Here is a 20,659-nt window from a genome sequence, read left to right on the forward strand (position 1 = left end):
GTGGACGGGACAAATGGCGATGTCCGCTGTCCGGAATTTGAGTTGTCCACTTAAATGAGGCCAATTTAACACTTGTTTTATGTAAAATAAAATCAGTTCGGAGGGAAATTGTCCGTATTGGCAGGTGTCCGCTGAATAGGGGTGTCCGTTAGAACAGGTTCGACTGTACAAAGGAAGTATAAAGAGATAATGGATAAAATGTATGCACCCATATTGACCAATGTGGCTGAGACCTGGACAGTGACAAGTGGAATTCAAGCCAGTGAAATGAAATACCCAAGTATAGTATTTTTCTACTCTGATGGCGGGCGGCCTACATGCTGTCAGGGGAAGTGGGGTGCGGGCAGTATGTCACTGCCCAATCAGACAAAAGATCGCCTAGCGGTGGCGCTGAGAACTATTCAGTCGCCCGGAGACTTTGCCGCGCTCACTTCGCTCCACGAACTGCTGTGTTGCCGAGTAGTCTTACAGTGTGCGTTGGGTATTACAAAGAGCTTGTTCGACGAGTTTGTTTTATGAGTAATTCTTGCCGCGTCCTTTACTGCATTTTTCGATTAACGTTTTAGTGGCATGTGATGTGACGTTAGTTTTTTCTATTGTTTCTATTTGTGTTGCTCTGTGTTGTTTTTTTATATAATAATTGCATTATACGTATATCGTACAATGGCGAAGAGGAAGGAGATAAGGAGCCAGGGTAGAAAACTGATCAGCAATGTTCATGAATATTTTCAAAAGGAAGCAGAAAATAATGGCCCTTTAGTGAGTGTGTATAAAGTGCAGCAGAGAGTGTCGGAAGCTTGTCAAGTTAGTACGCGAACCGTTCAGCGTATAGTAAAGGAAGGTAAAGACAGTACCCAGTCATCTGGTTCCATCTCATTTCAATCACCGCGCAAACGAATCAAAAGGAACTGTATAACAAAGGCAATCGACGGATTCCATAAAGATGTAATTAGAAGAACTCTCCTCAGTTATTACGTAAAGGGTGAATACCCGACACTGAACAAATTACGTGATGATTTAGAAAGAGATATAAAATTTAAATGGGGAGTTACTTCATTGTGGAGGATACTAAAGTCTATGGGGTTCAAGTATAAAAAAAGCAACGACGGGAGAAGATTTTTAATGGAGAGAGCTGATATAGTAACAGCCAGAGTAACGTTTTTGAGAAAAATGCATCTCCTGATGAATAAGGACCCATCGCCCCATATATTTTATTTAGATGAGACTTACATTCATCAGAATTACGCTCCAACGAAAATCTGGCAAGATAAAGAGGGTACAGGAGGTTTAAAAGTTCCTGTAGGGAAAGGTGGACGAATTATAGTTTGTCACGTAGGTTCCAGTCGCACTGGTTTTCTACAGGAATGTAAATTGGTTTTCAGGCCAAAGGTGAAATCGACCAGTGATGACTACCACACTGATATGAACGCTATGGTTTTTAAAGAGTGGTTTTTGAAGTTTTTAGACGCTCTTGACGAAAGGAACATCAAAGACGCAGTGATTGTAATGGACAATGCCAGCTACCATTCAGTACAGCTAGAACGAATTCCTACAACGAACACACGGAAAGCTGATATTATATCGTGGTTATCTGCTAGGAATATTCCTCATGACAGCAATCACACCAGACTCGAACTGTTGTCTCTTGTGAAACAATTCAAGCCAAAGTCAAAAATGTACGAAATTGATACACTTGCTGACAGAAAGGGTCATACCGTTGTTCGCCTGCCACCCTATCACTGTCAATATAACCCCATAGAGCTGGTTTGGGGAAACGTTAAAACTGCTGTAGGGAAAAGGAACAAAACGTTCAAACTAACTGACGTCCAATCTTTAATGGAAGAGGAGCTGGATAAAGTAACCGAACAGGAGTGGAAGGCTTGTGTGTCACATGCTGAAAAATTTCAAGAGGACGATTACAAAAGGGACGTGGTATTGGACACAGTCATGGATGATATCATCATAAATCTGCGAGACGACAGCCACAGTGAGGAGTCGAGTGACGAGGATATTTCCGGTGACAGCTCTGGTGACGATGGCGAGTGTCGGGGTGCTGTAACACGGATCCTTCAGCTGGAATAAGGTAAGGTAAAGTAAGAAAATGTGTTGTGTAACTCTGTACTTTTGAACGAATTGTTTTTCGGTCTGTTGTCAATGCACTTGTTATATGCATTACTAACTAACTCGTATCATACTACATCGAAGATATAAGAAATAATAAAAATAAATACATAAATAAATAAAAATAATAAAACTCATCCACGGGCCATAATCGAACTGTAACATACGAAGCTCTGTATTTTATTGTTATTTAGATTTCAACACAACTTTAAAGCGCGCGGGCGCTCCTGGCAACGTTGTAGTAGTGGCCTCTGTCTCTCTCCCATAACGGCCTCTCACGTCGTGCTGGATTGGTCGGCCCCATGCTCCCCGCTTCCCCTGACAGCATGTAGGCCGCCCGCCATCAGAGTAGAAAAATACTATAGTATGATAGAAATGACAAGGAAAGACAGATTGAGAAATGAAGATGTGAGAAAGGAGATCAGAATGGAAAACCTAAATGAGAGAATTGATAGGAGTAAACTAAGATGGTTTGGACATGTAAAGAGGATGGAGGAGGGAAGAATACCAAAACACATGATGGAGATAAAGTTTAAGGGAAAGAGAGCGAGAGGGAGACTTAAAACGAGGTGAATCGATTCAATAAAGAGGAGTGGAAGAAGAAGAAGAAGCAGCCTGGACTGGGACAAAATATTGGAAGAGGAATGGTGGAAGGAAAGAGGAATGTGAAGAAGTACCATAAATGCCCTGAGCCTGGCAGGAGCTGGATAAGGGGAAAGGAGGAGGGTGATGAAAAATCTGATGGACTCAATTTTGTAATTCAACTAATAGTTTTGGCAATGTATTGACTTTAAAAGGTCCCAGAGGCACAATTTTTCTGACTAGCTTTACTTGTTTTTAAACTACCTGCTCCCTTGATAAGACAGTATAATTTTATATAGCCTATAATAATCTGGTATGAATAAGCTTTTGAAGTAGGAAAAAATTACTGAAATTGGTGGTGTAGTACATGAGATTAGTCTTCACGTACCAACTCACATGCTGATGATATTTATTACGTGTAATGTCAATGTTAACCAGGCAATAGTAAGACCTAACAAGTACTTGAACCTAAAAATTAAAATAGGCAAGATTTCTAGAGATATCAAGTTTCTTAAAGATTGCTTGAAATTAGAGTTGGTACCTAAATTTCTCAAATCTTTACAAAGAAAACGTCATCCCTATTCAAAATCTAATGCCACTCAGAAGAAAGTAAACAACATATGGTTGAAAAATGAAATTAAACTATTATACAAGAAGAAATCTCTACTAAATTTACAATTATATAGGGCTCATTTGACCATCTCTCAGAAATTACCCCCACTTGAATGGAGCTCACTTTTAAGGTACACTGACCTTAAACTATCTTACGTATTAGACAGGAAACAGAAAACCCTAAACCATAAATTACTATGTCTTCAAAAAAACAAATGTAAAACTCCTGACCAAAATACAAACAACAAAGTGTCCCCTTCCCATTTGACTAACATTCCCACTACAATCAACCTATCTAATGCAACCTTCTCTAACCAAGAATTAAATCTATTAGATAAAGGCATCAAACATAATTGGCCTAATCACAAAAAAGCAGAAGACATCATCACTACTATCGCTGAAACTGAAACTAATATCGATAAACAAATCCCAATTGATAAACAGAATGACATACGTTATGAAGTAAAAAAGAAACTCCCAACTTTGATTAATGAAATAACATCTAATAATAACCACAACGTCTTGAAACAAATTCTAAACCTGAAATCCAAAATCCATAACAACAATGTAGTAATTACAAAAGCAGATAAGGGCAACACCATAGTAATAATGAACAAACAAGATTACATCAATAAAACTGAAACTTTTTTTTTCAGACAATACCGATACCTTAATTAACAAAGATCCAACAAACAAAATACAGCGTAACTTAAAGAACCTTCTTAAAAAGATTATCAGAAATTAACTGTAATAAACCCAAAATTACCTACAGTCAGATCATTGCCCAAAATTCATAAAAAGGATGTCCCCATTTGGCCTATAATTAATAGTATTAATAGTCCTACCTATAAAACCTCTCAATTCCTACACAAATTCCTGAAAAAACACTTCAAATTTCACAACTCCAGCCCCATAAAGAACTCGATCGAACTTTGTAATTCCCTAAATAAGTTCAGTCTACAACCTAACCACGTTTTATGTTCTTTCGACATCACCAACATGTATACTAATATCCCTATCAACAATACTATTAACATCATAAAAAACAATCTGTTGAAACATAGCACATTGAGCAAAATCGAAATTGTTGAATGGTTAAAATTACTTAATTTCGTCTTAGGCAACAACTATTTTACCTTCAATAAGAAAATTTACAAACAAGAAGGTCTAGCGATGGGAGACCCGTTATCTGGAATACTAGCTGATATATACTTGGATAATCTCGAACATAGTAAGATTATTAATAACATCAACGGACTCTGTCTTTGGCATCGCTATGTTGATGATACCTTAGCTATCATTGATAAACAAATCAACAACAGCAATAACATACTATCATTTCTCAACAACTTAGATAATAATATTAAATTCACTAAAGAAGATGAGTTCAATAACTCTTTGAACTTCTTAGACATCAAAATCACACGAACATTGAACAAATTTGACTTCCAAATATACAGAAAACCCACCTTTTCTCCAACAACCATAAAAAATGATTTACATCCCAACCCACATAAAAAAGCCACTTATCACAGTTTAATATATAGAGCATTAAAGATCCCTATGTCCTCTATTAATTTAAAGAAAGAATTACTATTCATTAAGGAAATAGTTAAATTCAATGGATTTAACACGAGTATGATTGATAAAATCATTAATAAAACCAAACTGAAACTAGCTACAAATTTAACTCCATTGAAACCCGTCAAACCAAAATATGCTAAATTCATGTTCACTAACCATAGTATTTATCCGATAACCAATTCATTAATGAAGCACAAAATAAAAATAGCCTACACAACAAAAAACACCAATCGTAATTTATTCTTCAATCACAACTCTATTAACATCACAGACAATAGTTACTCTGGATCAGGAATATACAGATTGAAATGCTCTACATGTAATTTTTCTTATGTTGGCCAAACTGGCCGCAGCTTCTCCACCAGATACGCCGAGCATTACAATGCCCAAAGACACAACAAATTCTCCGCAATGGCCAACCACATGAGGGACACAGGGCATAAATTCACCACAATAGAACAAGACCTCCTTATTGTAAAAAGAGTCGATAAAAGTAAACTCATGACAGAATATGAAAACTTATTTATTTTCCTCGGCCAACATTTTAATAAAGATAAGAACCTAAATGACACTATTGATAAAAAAAAGCCCCTTGTATGAACAGATTCTTATTTTATTATGAGAATCAACTCCCCTCACCAACATATTCTTAAAAATCTTCAACCTCACATCAGTTAGCGTTCCCACCTCCCCTGCAGCTAATATACCCCCTCCCTTCCCCTCGCCGCTAGTACCTCTAATTCAAATACAACCAATAAACCCATAGCCACACCCACCGTAACATCGCTCCCTCCAATAGCCTTACACCGATACAACACGCACAGTAATACGCTCTCTTCATTCCCTCCCACCAATAGCAGCCCCCCTCCAATAGTTACGTCAACGCAAACAGATCCCCCTCCAGCACAAACCTTCAGCTATAACACACGTAGCAAGAAGTCTACTGTTGCAAATACTTCTAACTCATAACGTTACAAGCTATCTTTGTCACTGTCAAATGGTAAGTACACACGATTCTACTTCAATATTTTCAAATATCTTTTCACACAATTAACTCCACGTTTCTTGCTTCCTTTTACAGATTCCACTATTATATGCTTTTTCAACTAGAATATCTACAAACTCACAATTTACAACGTTTGAGCATTACTTCAAATTTTGAGATGGTCCATGGAGATCCTATTTGAAACTGTTCTTCAACTTCTATTCTACAACTTCATATCCTCAATGTGTTCTACAACTTCACCATATGCCTCTGACTTTCGTCTTTTATCTTCAAGATCATGATTAACTTCGGATCTCTCGACTAACTTTGACTTTTATTCTCTCTTCTTTACTTTGATTATATATGATTTTTCGCCATCGTCTAATTATAACCGCCAGACTATCAACTTTACTTTTATGCAATCTTACTACTTGTTGTATAACAATCTGTTGTTTTATCCATTGCACTTATTTTAGCAGCCTTCTAATGTTAATTTTGTTAATACTTCCGCTATTATATCTCATCACATTGTATTTTTAAACCATCATTGTTATTTTACTTCAAATCTCTTCAAGATTTTAAAATTCATTTCATTATTACATGTTATTTAGATGCTTATTTTTAATTTAAGGTTAAGACTATGGCTGATGATGCCTTCAGGTAAGGCGAAACATGTACCACTATTAGTTAACAAATTTATGTAAATTATCCAAGACAATTTTGTATTGATTAGGTGGTCTAATAAATAACTTAATGTTATTATTTCAATCAAATATCATCAATACGGACCAAAAATGATATTTAGTACGTGTAATTGGTGGATGGTGTCGTATTGAATGGCCTCTGTGTCCTCCTAATCTTGCCCCAATGGTCTTCTTGGTCTGGAGTATACTAAAAAATGCAGTGTACTCTGTGAAGATTCATGATGTGGAACATTTGAAGGAACACATTCTGTCTAAAATTGAATACCTGCAATCCCTGACTATTTCAGACATAATTTGTGCTTCATTGCTTTGAAGATATCAAATATGCATAGAAAAAGATGGAGGATACTTTGAGCATTTCTTGTAGGTCATGAAAACTATCCTATAACTCTCTGTATGCATTTCTGTATCCTTGCTGCACCTCTACAATAAAAATGGTGTTTGCAGTTTTGCCAACTGTCTCATGGGCCAACCTGTAAAATTGAGTTTTATACATAAAATTCTTTTGAATGTTGTTGACATAAATAGTTTGCCAGAAATGAACTATGAAGGGGTTTAAATAAACCCACACACTTCTCCTGTGAAAATGTTATTTTCTGTTATTTGGAAAAACAAATTATTTAAGGGGATTCCTTTCAGAATAGACATTTGAAGCTTAGAAATTGTATGAAAATTCCTATTGTAGCTGAATTAAATAATATATGGTATGGTTAATTTGGGTTCTATTGCATTTACAGGTCAGCAGTTGGAGAGCTCATCAGACTCAGATGTGGGAAATGAAAATGTAACTGTCCAATCCAAAACAGGTTAGTAAAGAATATCAAAGTGTATGGGACCAGATGTTCATGTTTTTCTGTGATATTTCCTTGAACTCTTGAAGCTGAACTAAACTGATGTGCTCTTTTTCTAATGGCTGATTTCCTTATTGTTCAGTTGTTGAACATCAGACAGTCTTCCTCCACTCATTCTTGTTTAAGTAGGATTGCTGTACATCTTAATTTTTGTGGATGTTTCCTTATTTTGAGCAGACCCACTGTCGGCAGCCCTGAAAATGGTTTTCCGTGGTTTCCCATTTTCACACCAGGCAAATGCTGGGGCTGTACCTTAATTATGGCCACGGCCGCTTCCTTCCCACTCCTAGCCCTTTCCTGTCCCGTCGTCGCCATAAGACCTATCTGTGTCGGTGCGACGTAAAACAACTAGCAAAAAAAAAAAAATTTGAGCAGAAAATCACCCATGTGCAAAATTTTGAAAATTGGTTTGCAAGCAATTTGTTGATTGAAAGCAAAAATTATCACCTTCGAGACAGAAGTCGTGCATGTTCTCTTATTTCATACACCTGGCAGCTGGCCGGTATCATTTAAAATCTTTGTTCGTACAGTTGTATGTCTTTTTGTCTTTGTTAAGTGGATAACACAGTCGGAGTCATCAACCTTATCATTGATGTGCATTTATTGTTATTGCCCAGGTAGCAGATTCCCTATTAGTAGTTCACCTAGTCCTGAAATGATTTCAAAGAACTTTGAAATTTATTGAACTTTTCCCTTGATAAATTATTCCAATCCCTAATTCCTCGTTTTCTTACCAGGCGAGTTGGCCGTGTGGTGAGGGGCGCACGGCTGTGAGCTTGCATCTGGGAGATAGTGAGTTCAAACTCAACTGTCAGCAGCCCTGAAGATGGTTTTCCATTGTTTCCCACTTTCACACCAGGCATGTTTGATATCTTCAAAGCAATGAAGCACAAATTATGTCTGAAATAGTCAGGGACTGCAGGTGTTCAAATTCAGACAGAATGTGTACCATAATTAAGGCCACGGCCGCTTCCTTCCCACTCTCAGGCCTTTGCTCTCCCATCATCGCCATGAGACCTGTCTGTGTCAGTACGATGTAAAGCAAAATTGTAAGAAAAAATCCTCTTCATCTAAATGAAGATTTGCCCTAATTTGTCCCCTTTAATTCCAACCATATCTTTATATCGTGATCTTTTCTACAGTACATTTAGAAGTTCCACGCAAGCTTATTCATTTACTATGTCATTCCATGCCATCTCTCCGCTGACAGCGAGGCAGGCACATACCCTTTAGTTGAGTTGCACATCTCTTTACTCCCAGTCCAAAATTTACATCATTTTCATAACTACTCTTTTGCTGAAAATCACCCAGAACAAGTCGTGCTTCTTTCCTTTCGAACTCTTTCAGTTCTTGTATCAAGTAATCCTGGTCTGGGTCTCATACAGTTGAACTATACTCTAATTATTGGGGTCTTACCAACATCTTATACTCCCTCTCCTTTACATTCTTATTACAATCCCTATAATACCTTCAAAACTATATGAAGACATCTGTAACCTTTATTTACAACCCTGTTACTGTGATTAACCCAATGAGGATCTTTCCTTATATCAACACCCAGGTACGTACAGTGATCCCCATGAGGTACTTTCACCCCTTCAATACAATAATTAAAATTGAGGACTCTTGCTCTTGGTGATACTTATAACCTGACTTTTTATCCCATTTACCATTTGACTGCAGTCTTCTGCTGTCCACCTCACAACAGTATCGAGGTCTTTTTGCAGTCGCTCACAATCCTGTAAATTATTTACTACCCTATACAGTATAACATCATCCACTAAATTTAGTTACCCATTCAATCACTATTTTGTCTAATCCAGTAGCCCTCATTTTCGTCAGTAGTCTTCTGTGATTTACACCTTTTAGAAAGCCTTGCATAGGTCAATGGCAGTACAGTCCACTTGACCTCCTGAATCTAAAATATCTGCTATACCTTTCTGGAATCTAAAAGTGGAGCCTCACCGGAGTAACCTTTCCAAATCCAGAGCTGCCGTCTATCAAACCATTCAGTAATTTTGCAAATATATCTAATATAATAAAGAAAGCATCCTTTCCCTAAGCTTTACAAGCATCACATATAATCAGAAAGAATGCTCAATGTTTAGAGATATGGCACTTTTAATGTTTGCGCATTTCTCACAAATCGGGTAAACTACTTAGTGTACTTTTTACAATTTACTGTTGATGTTGAACAGAAAGACAAGAAGATATAAAAATTTTGATTTAAGTATTGATTACAGAATTACTGAGATAAAAAAATCAGATTCTGATTGATTTAAAATATGAACATTGTATGCATAGTGTCTACATTCTGGAAAGTCAGGGAAATCGTTCCCAATGATGGATTTGAAGGGATATTTTTATGCTCTAGTCTGCTGTAACCCAGGCTATTGTAGCATTTCTTTTTCACGTATCTTTTCACAAGAAGTGCACAACAATTCTACATTTTTTGTTGTGCCCTTGCATCATTTCTTTCAACCATTTTGATGTTCCTTTTTATTTCAGTTCTAGGATGCTTGCTTGAAACTCATTACAGTGGCTAACAAGCAATGTACATTTAATAAACTCTGGTTAGACGGTGAAGTGTTTCTCAACTGAGTGGTTGGTTGGAATATTGGTAAATGACGTAACTTCAGCATATTGCAAAGTGTGTTTTAAATCGTTGAAACTTAGTAATATGTTACCCATGCTAAAGAACCTACTCATATAAAGTACATGAAAGCTAAGTCTTCCCAGCCAACAGTTTCTTTCTTTGCAAAGAATACATCTACTCCATCTCCACTTGAAGATGTCACAGCAACACAAGGTTAACTACCTCACTCCTTGGGTACGTGATGGCATGTGTAACTCAATCTCTCCTGACGTAGCATAATGCATATGCTAGGATGCCTCCTTCTGGTGACGCATGCCATCACCTTTCCCCTTTCCCCACTGCTAGCCAGTAGTGAGGAAGGCCGCCATTTCCTCTGTGCTGAGTAGCAAAATTCAATGCTCTACCTGTGTCATGATAAACCACTACCTGGTTTGGTCTCCTCTTGACACATCTGAGGACGAGCCTTTAAGGCGGCTGTACATCTGCTTCTAATTCTGGTCAAAAACCTACACAAGTTACCAGCACACTTCCATTCAGATACTAACCACCTCAAAAGCTTATCTCCATTGCACGGATGAGCAATCCACTTCATCTGCTGTTCATTAAACACCTGCCTCTCTTCAATTGTTTCTTTACATACTGTCAGCAAATGGAAGTCCTTTCTCTCGTCACCACATAACACAACGTATTTACTTTTAACTTCGTCCAACCTTTATTCATATATAAACCTAAAAACCACCAAATTAAACCTCACCTCACCATCCTATTTACATTTACCACTCTCATATTCACAATCTGATTAACCCTCAGAAACATCTTTAGGGTAGCCCTCTTCCTACATTCGGCGGCAGTGGTAAAGAAGTAAGGGACTGCAAATAATAATAGTATTGCATTGAAAATTACTCGCATGTGTTCAGGACTCCATTTTGAATATTATCAGGTCCCGAAATGTTGTATTCTTAGTGATTTTGTGGGTAATATTGGTAATAATTGCACATTGAGGATGTATTCATAATAGCCATCTTTGTTTCCAGAGATGTTATGGTATAGACTGGTTACTTTGACTTTACAGCAAAGCATAGAACTTACGATAGGTGAGGAAAGCATGGAAGTTACAATGCAAAGCATGGATGTTACAACTCCTCTAATTTAGTAGCTGTAACTTAACTTTGCAAATTCAGGCCAAGCTCTGTCATGAGAACAGTGGCCCCCTTTGGGGGCCACACTCCCTTCGAGAGGCTCTTAACTATCGCCGCGGCGCATACTGCCCGCACGGCAAGAATTATTTATTTATTTAGCGTATGACAACACATTGGAATATGTGTTGTTGTTTGAGTCATCAGTCCATAGACTGGTTTGATGCAGCCCTCCATGCCACCCTATCCTGTGCTAACCTTTTCATTTCTACGTAACTATTGCATCCTACATCTGCTCTAATCTGCTTGTCATATTCATACCTTGGTCTACCCCTACCGTTCTTACCACCTACACTTCCTTCAAAAACTAACTGAACAAGTCCTGGGTGTCTTAAGATGTGTCCTATCATTCTATCTCTTCTTCTCGTCAAATTTAGCCAAATCGATCTCCTCTCACCAATTCGATTCAGTATCTCTTCATTCGTGATTCGATCTATCCATCTCACCTTCAGCATTCTTCTGTAACACCACATTTCAAAAGCTTCTATTCTCTTTCTTTCTGAGCTAGTTATCGTCCATGTTTCACTTCCATACAATGCCACGCTCCACACGAAAGTCTTCAAAAACATCTTTCTAATTTCGATATCAATGTTTGAAGTGAGCAAATTTCTTTTCTTAAGAAAGCTCTTCCTTGCTTGTGCTAGTCTGCATTTTATGTCCTCCTTACTTCTGCCATCGTTAGTTATTTTACTACCCAAGTAACAATATTCATCTACTTCCTTTAAGACTTCGTTTCCTAATCTAATATTTCCTACATCACCTGCCTTCGTTCGACTGCACTCCATTACTTTTGTTTTGGACTTATTTATTTTCATCTTGTACTCCTTACCCAAGACTTCGTCCATACCATTCAGCAACTTCTCGAGATCTTCTGCAGTTTCAGATAAAATAACAATATCATCGGCAAATCTCAAGGTTTTGATTTCCTCTCCTTGGACTGTGATTCCCTTTCCAAATTTCTCTTTGCTTTCCCTTACTGCCTGTTCTATGTAAACATTGAAAAGGAGAGGGGACAAACTGCAGCCTTGCCTCACTCCTTTCTGGATTGCTGCTTATCTTTCAAAGCCCTCGATTCTTATCACTGCTGACTGATTTTTATACAGATTGTAGATAATTCTTCGTTCTCGGTATCTGATTCCTATCATCTTCAGAATCATAAAAAGCTTGGTCCAATCAACATTATCGAATGCCTTTTCTAGATCTACGAATGCCATGTACGTGGGCTTGTCCTTGATTCGATCCTCTAAGATCAGACGTAAAGTCAGGATTGCTTCACGTGTTCCTACATTTCTTCTGAAGCCAAATTGATCTTCTCCCAACTCAGCTTCCACTTGTTTTTCCATTCTTCTGTAAATAATACGTGTTAAAATTTTGCAGGCATGAGATACTAAACTAATGGTGCGGTAGTTTTCACACCTGTCAGCACCGGCTTTCTTCGGAATAGGTATAACAACATTCTGCCGAAAATCGGATGGGACTTCTCCTGTCTCATACATCTTGCACACTAAATGAAATAACCTTGCCATGCTGGTTTCTCCTAAGGCAGTCAGTAATTCAGAGGGAATGTCATCAATTCCAGGTGCCTTATTCCTATTTAGGTCACTCACAGCTCTGTCAAACTCTGACCTCAAAATTGGGTCTCCCATTTCATCAGCATCAACAGCCTCTTCATGTTCCAGAACCAAATTATCTACATCTTTACCTTGATACAACTGTTGGATATGCTCCTGCCATCTTTCTGCTTTGTCTTCTTTCCCTAGAAGTGGCTTTCCATCTGAGCTCTTAATATTCATGCACCTAGATTTCCTTTCTCCAAAGGTTTCCTTGATTTTCCTGTATGCAGCATCTACCTTTCCCAGGACCATACAGCCTTCGACATCCTTGCACTTCTCCTTCAGCCATTCTTCCTTAGCTACCTTGCACTTTCTATCCACTTGATTCTTTAGTCGCCTGTATTCTTTTCTGTCCTCTTCATTTCTAGCATTCTTGTATTTTCGTCGTTCATCAATCAGGTCTAGTATCTCCTGAGTTATCCACTGATTCTTAGTTGATCTTTTCTTCCTTCCTAACATTTCTTCAGCAGCCCTACTGACTTCATTTTTCATGACTCTCCACTCTTCCTCTATAGTGTTTCCTTCAGCCTTTTCACTGAGTCCTTGTGCAACAACATGTTCCTTGAAACAATCCCTCACACTCTTTTCTTTCAACTTGTCTAGATCCCATCTTTTTGCATTCTTTCCTTTCTTCAATTTCTTCAACTTCAGATGGCATTTCATGACCAACAAGTTGTGGTCAGTGTCCACGTCTGCTCCTGGGAAAGTTTTGCAATCCAACATCTGGTTTCTGAATCTCTGCCTAATCATAATGAAGTCTATTTGATACCTTCCAGTGTCTCCAGGTCTCGTCCACGTATACAGCCGTCGTTTGTGGTGTTTGAACCAAGTATTGGCAAGGACTAAATTATGGTCAGTGCAGAATTCAACCAGCCGACTTCCTCTTTCGTTCCTTTGTCCCAATCCAAATTCTCCTACTGTACTACCTTCTCTTCCTTGGCCTACCACTGCATTCCAGTCTCCCATCACAATTAGATTCTCATCACCTTTTACATATTGTATTAAATCTTCGATCTCCTCATATATTCTTTCAATTTCTTCATCATCCGCTGAACTAGTAGGCATATAGACCTGCACTATTGTGGTGGGCATTGGTTTGGTGTCTATCTTGACGACAATAATTCTTTCACTATGCTGGTCGTAGTAGGTTACCCGCTGCCCTATTTTCTTATTCATTATTAAACCAACTCCTGCATTTCCCCTGTTTGATTTCGTGTTGATTATTCGATAGTCGCCTGACCAAAAATCCTGATCTTCCTGCCAACGTACTTCACTTATACCAACTACATCTAACTTTAGCCTATCCATTATATACAACAATATATAAAACATATACTAAAAAACTATGGCCCTATTACCATTAGACATGAAACAGAGTATACAATGACAGTGTATGCACTTATATTGTGAGAGTCAATTTGTCTATCCAGTTAACGGCATCTGGAGTCAACGATAGAAAGTCCTTCAGATATCCTGAGTATGACATAATACTACACTGCTGCACAATGTGTTGGATGGTCTGGGGAGTCGCTCCACAAACGCACGATGGATCAGGAATTTTGTTCCATTTGTAGAGGAAGTCGTTACATACTCCATGGTTTGTACTAATCCTGTTGGCAGTTTTCCACGTACATCGAGGCAGATCAAAACCAGCTGGTTTAGTTTGGGTATTTGAAATGGTTATAATGTCTGGTGGTGCATGTTGAATCCAATTTTTTTCCCAATGATCATTTATATTGAAACCTATATTGAAAAGTTCAGCAAGATTTAATTGCTGGATGTCTGGATTTTAACCTGCCAGATATTGCACTTGGAATGTAGTCATGAATTGGAAGATCTGGGTGATCCAATATTTTCTTATATTCACATAACAAAGCATCCTGTCTTCTCAGTGCAGGTGGATGAATGTGACTTAAAGTTGGGAGCCAAAATGTTGGTGTAGTTTTTAGACAACCTGTAATTGTACGCATTGTAGTATTGAGTTGGATGTTGAGTTTACTGGTATGGTTGCTGTTCAGCCAGACTGGAGCACAATATTCTGCTGTACTATAGACTAGTCCCAGTGCAGAGCAACGAAGTGTTGCAGCTGTTGATCCCCATGTAGTACCACACAGCTTTTGAAGGATGTTGTTCCTGGAACGGATTTTGGCTGTTGTATTATTCGGGTGTTGTCGATAAGTTAGGGATCTGTCAAGTGTGACACCCAGATACTTTGGAGTAAGATTATATTTAACTAGATTTTCATTAAAATAGATTTTCAGTTGTTGATGTGCCTGTTTGTTATGAAGATGAAAACACGAAGGTTCTGTTTTACTTGGGCTTGGTGTGAGTCGCCACTTGTGGTAATACTGCCATAGGACTGAAAGATCGTCTGTCAATATCCTTTCAGTTTCCCCTATGCATTTTCTACTGATGGCAATGGCTAGATCATCTGCATAAGCAAATTTCCTGCTTATAGTATGAGGGATGTCTGCAATATATAGATTGAAAAGGATTGGTGCGAGTACAGAGCCCTGTGGAAGACCATTTTTCAAAGTTCTTTGCTTACTGATTTCCTTGCCCAGGGTAACTTGGAAATATCTTTCACATAGCATGTTATTTATTAATTGGGCTAGAGTTCTGCAGGGGATCACTCTTAAGAATTTTAAAAGGAGGCCCTCTCTCCATACTGTGTCAAAGGCTGCTGTCAAATCAGTAAATACTACAGACATCTTCATACAGTCTTGAAAGCCTGCCTCGATATAAGTCATAAGACTAAGGACTTGATCTGTACAGCTCCTTCCTGTTTGGAAACCAGCTTGTTCATGTGGGATATGATCCATAATTTTGCTGTTAATTTGGTTTAGAATCAATCTTTCCAATAGTTTATAGCAAGCACTGAGGAGAGCTATAGGGCGATAGTTTTCTGCCTTATTTGTTTCCTTTCCTGGTTTAGGAATTGCTATTATTTTTGTTTGCACGGCAAAAAAAAAAAATATATATATATATAGATACATATATATAAAATTTAGTAGCTGTAACCTATCTTTGAAAAAATCCAGACCAAGCTCTGTCATGAAAATAACATCTGTGCATTGTAACTTCCATGCTTTATGTTGTAATATCAATGCTTTGCATTGTAACTTCCATGCTTTCCTCACCTATCATAAGTTCCATGCTTTGCTGTAAAGTCAAAGTAACGAGTCTATACCATAACATCTCTGGAAACAAAGATGGTTATCATGAATACATCCTCATACTTCTTATGTGAAATTATTACCAATATTACCCACAAAATCACTAAAAAGGCAACATTTCGGGACCTAATAATATTCAAAACGGAGTCCTGAACACATGCGAGTAATTTTCAATGCAATGTTATTATTATTTCCAGTTCCCTAGTTCTTCACAAGAGCCCATTCGGCTACCAGCTCTTGTTCAGCAATATCTCTCGCCCTCTTAATGACGTGTTTCCAATATGTACCCCTACTCCTCTCCCATTCAGCATTATAAAACTCACCTAACCCCAGTCTATGTAAGGCATTCTTCACCTTTTCCACCCAATAAATCCCCATAATTGCACTTCATTTGACACTGGTAAGCTGAATGCAGAATTAGGCCCCCTTCACCTTCTCTCAATCTGCACCAGTAACCAAGCACTCTTTTTAAAATGTCAATCTTAATGTACTCTTTACACAACATCCTTACTCCTGCACTCGCGGTACACAATGGTAACGCCATAACAATCTTACAGAACTTTCTCTCTATCTGCTCTTATACCCCACACTCCTTCTCCACACCCCAAACTTCAGAAGCATACAGCATATTACTCTTCACCACCGCATTAAACACCATGCTTTGTAATATCATCGCTTACCCCCCCCCCCCCCAAAATTTATTCTCCAATATCCTAGTTACTGAAAGTGCAACTTGGTCCTTCCATCTGGCTCGCCTAATCTGCTCCATCCAACTACCATTTCTACTTATCACCCCCAAATACTCCATCTTTTCCACCACCTCTATCTCTTTCCCATTTATTGCCCACTTATCTCTGGTTTCTTTTTGTTCCCTTTCCTACATACCATCACCCTTGTCTTTTTACCGTTGATCTTCAGTGACCATTTCTTCGCAAAATTCCAAACCTCGTTCAAGCTTTTTTGCAGGCCCCCAGCTGTCAGTCAGCAATAATACGTCATCTGCAAAAATCAATCCTGGAATTTCTTGTATGCCTAGTACCGGATAAGCCCACTTTTTCTCTACATGACCGCCTAATAAGTCGTTAATAAACAATAAGAAAATAATTGGTGACAATTTACACCCCTGTTTCAGCCCGACTTTCGATTCAATCAATCCACTAACCACCCCTTCCTCCACCTTAATGCTACAATAGACTTTTTCACATATGCTTCTGATCACTCTTCTAATCTTCTCCCCCACCCCTACCCTCCCCAGTCTTTCAAACACCGGCCTCCCTGCTCACTGTATCGAACGCCTTGTGGAAGTCAATTGCAGATATAAACAGTTTAGAGCCTTCTTTTCTCACATATTTATCAATTATTGTTCTCACAATCATTAAATTATCTGCTGTCCCCCTCCCTTTTCTGAAACCACTGTGAAAAAATAGATAGAATTGAGTAATCTTCTGCCCACTTCCTCAACCTGTTTGCTTAAGTACCAGTGTACACCTTGCTCAGGGTAGTCCAGCAGGGCTATGCCTCTATAGTTACTGGCATTTGTCCCCTCTCCTTTGTTTTTATAAATAGGACATATGATCCCCTTCTGCCATTCTTTTAGGAATTTTGCCCCCTCGAATATCTTGCTTAGGTATGTAACCAAACTCTCTGTCATCTATTTTTTTCCTACTTCCTTCCAATAAACATTAGTTGTCCCACTTTCCCCTCCCGCAGTCCTGTTCTTCAATTTACTTATCACTCCCATCACCTCCTCCCCTGTTATTCTCCTATCCAACTCCTGACAATCCCTCTGTATCCCCCTTTCAACTTTATAGCCTCCTTCTACCCTTACCCACCCTTCCTTCTCACCTAATAGTTCCTGGAAGTACTCCACCCATGTCCATACTCTATTTTAGGTTTTGTTACTCTACTCATCCCCCTATTAATTTTATTAACCCTCGCCTGCACCTTATCTCCTTCCCTGTCTTTACACTCCCTGTTTAATGCTTCCGTTTGAGCCTCCTGCCATGCCTTTTTCCTCTCTCCTAGCATTTTCTTAAATTCCTTTCTCAACCTGCAAAATTGTTCCCTTGACCCCCTCCCACCATGTTTTCTGAACTCAGCCAGTGCTCTCATCACTGCCTTCCTCGTCACCTTACACTTCTTATTGAACCAACTCTCCCTCACTTCTCTGGTCTTTTTCCTGTATGATTTTTCCACCGCCACTTTCCTACCAGGATATTCCAGTAGCTCTAAAGCCCTATCAATATTATTGCCTTCCACTGCTACCTCGATCCCCACCCTGATCTGAAATTCATCATACAGGTAGTTGCTTAACTTTGCTTTACCCTCCTCAGTCCAAATATGCTTGGGGACTCTGCGACCTCTCTCCCTCCCCTCTCTTCCTAATCCCCCTCTTCCACTCTCCCACTTCTATTCACAATTATATATACCGGGGAATGGTGTGATCCTACCCAATCAACCTGTTGATTCTATCTAACATATCTTTCAAACTAATTACCAAATCAATAACACTTCCTCATTTGTAATATATGTCATTTTTCCTTCTCTATCACCCTTCGACCACCCATTCAGAAGATGCAAGTTGCTCACCCACATAATTCTAACAACTTCTGCCCGTAAACATTTCTCCCTTTATCTTCACTTCTCCTTCCTCCCATCTTTACTCCCTTTTCCTCTTTACCATACTCTGGACTGCAGCACCCAATTCTCTCGTCCAAATCCCCTAACAAAATCAATCCATCCTTTTCGTACTTTCCGCTAATACTATTTATTTCCTCTATCAGACCATCAAAAAATATTAATTTGCATATATCGAGCCCCTTGGTGGGTTGTATATAAAACTCAACTCAACTCATCTTTAACTAATCATGAAATACCCCCTGGACTCCTTCCCTTCTTTCCCTGCTATTTCCTCATTTTATTCCTGGCCGGGAACCCCTTCCAACTTAGCCATGTCTCTAGGAGGGCCACTATATCAAAACTCTTCACCATCTCCACCTCCTCTTCTTTCTTCCACATTACCCAACTTACTTCCTACCCCTTCAGTATTTACAAAGCCTAACTTACACCTTACCTACCTACTACACTCCTTTGCCCCCTCCTTATCACCCTTATTTCTATTTACATCAGCTGCGTTATTTGAGTTACTTCTAGTTTTGCGCATTCCTTCTGTTTCCTCCCTGCTCTCTACCTTCTTTGACGTCTTAGCAGATTCTTTGCTCCCCTCTCCTCCTGCCCTTTGCTTTTCTTCCCCCACAGATCTTTGACTTACACTTCTAACCGTGCTCATTACCTCTCTCCGGCTATTTGGCTCCTCCACCTCCACAGCACTTGTCGGTGGCGCACGACTGACCCCACCTCTCTCCATACATTGATCAGCCTCCTCTTCTCCCCAGCGATCTTCACTGTTGCCTCCTCTTCTTTCTTTGTACTGGACATTGCTCCTCTCCTCGCCAACAGCCATTACTCAGTCATCACCAGCCGAACCCTCCTCTTCTCTTGTCACACCTGCCGCTCTCGTTTGCGTAATCGCCTGCAGATAATTCTTGTCCATTTGCTGCAACTTTTCCACTGACCATTCTCTTACCCATATACCATTCCCCACCACCAACTTATTGCCCCTAATGAACGCTCTCAACCCTTGTTGCCTTGCTCTCCACATGTGTCTTCTTATCACTTTAAACGCTCTGCTCGTTTCACTACCTATATCTTGTTTCAACCAAATCTTCTCTTCTTTAAGTTCCCTGCATTCCTTAGGAGAATGTCAGCAATCAGGTAGATATCAATGTAAGCTTAATTAGTCTCCCACCTTTACCTTTCACTCTTCCCACTCTCTGAACCTCCTCAATATCCACCTCACTAAAGTTGATCTTCATTCTATTGTGTGCCTTCTAAACCACCTTATAAGCTAGTGTCACCTTATCTTCTTTTGCAGCTTCTTCAACACCGTATATAAAAATGTTCTTTCTCCTTTGTTCCTGATTCCCATCTGCAACTTCTCTCTTGAGTTTCGCTACCTCCCCCTCCAGCATCTGAACTTACTTTCGCATTTCCTCCATCTCCGCCTCATTTCTCCCCACTTTTTCCTTCACCTCATCCACCTCATTTTTAACACACTGTCCTAAGTCCTTTAACTCCTTGGAATGATCTCTTATCATTTCCTTTAATTGGTCTATCTGATACGCTTCCTTTACCACTTCTTTCAACACTTCGATCTCTTACCACCCTAGTGCACCAATCAGGCCTGGCCCTGGGTTTATCTTTACTCCACCTATTATAAGTAGTGCTACCAGCACCACTGCCACCAGCAGCCCTGCCATCTTCCCTATTTTCTCACCCTTCATTCTCATACTCTATTCCGGTTTCTTCTTTCTCCTGCACTGCCAACTTCTAATCCTCATTCGATAAATTTCTAGCGGTATCCCCATACCTCTTGATTTACTAGTTTCATTTCTATATTGATAGTTCACTTATGTATAGACAAGAAAAGGTTCCACCTTATCAATACAATACTTCAAACAGTCGAAACGGGTCCTGTAAGTTCATTCTTACAATAATAAAATTGTATTGATAAGGTGAAACCTTTTCTTATCTATACATCCCCATACCTCAGCACTCACTCAACACATCCGCTCACACT

At 39.0% G+C, this 20,659-nt stretch overlaps 1 protein-coding gene across 2 annotated transcripts in view; it reads left to right on the top strand.

Moving 5' to 3' along the window:
- The window catches only part of LOC136862976 (uncharacterized), a 176,540-nt gene that overhangs the window by 117,302 nt on the left and 38,579 nt on the right, over positions 1-20,659 (top strand). For both annotated transcript variants that reach the window (XM_068225829.1, XM_067139273.2), the window contains one exon: positions 7,326-7,394. In XM_068225829.1, the coding sequence (XP_068081930.1) occupies positions 7,326-7,394 (69 nt within the window). The remainder of the gene's footprint in view (positions 1-7,325; positions 7,395-20,659) is intronic.

The sequence above is a fragment of the Anabrus simplex genome, chromosome 2 (assembly GCF_040414725.1).
Source record: "Anabrus simplex isolate iqAnaSimp1 chromosome 2, ASM4041472v1, whole genome shotgun sequence".
NCBI lineage: Eukaryota > Metazoa > Arthropoda > Insecta > Orthoptera > Tettigoniidae > Anabrus > Anabrus simplex.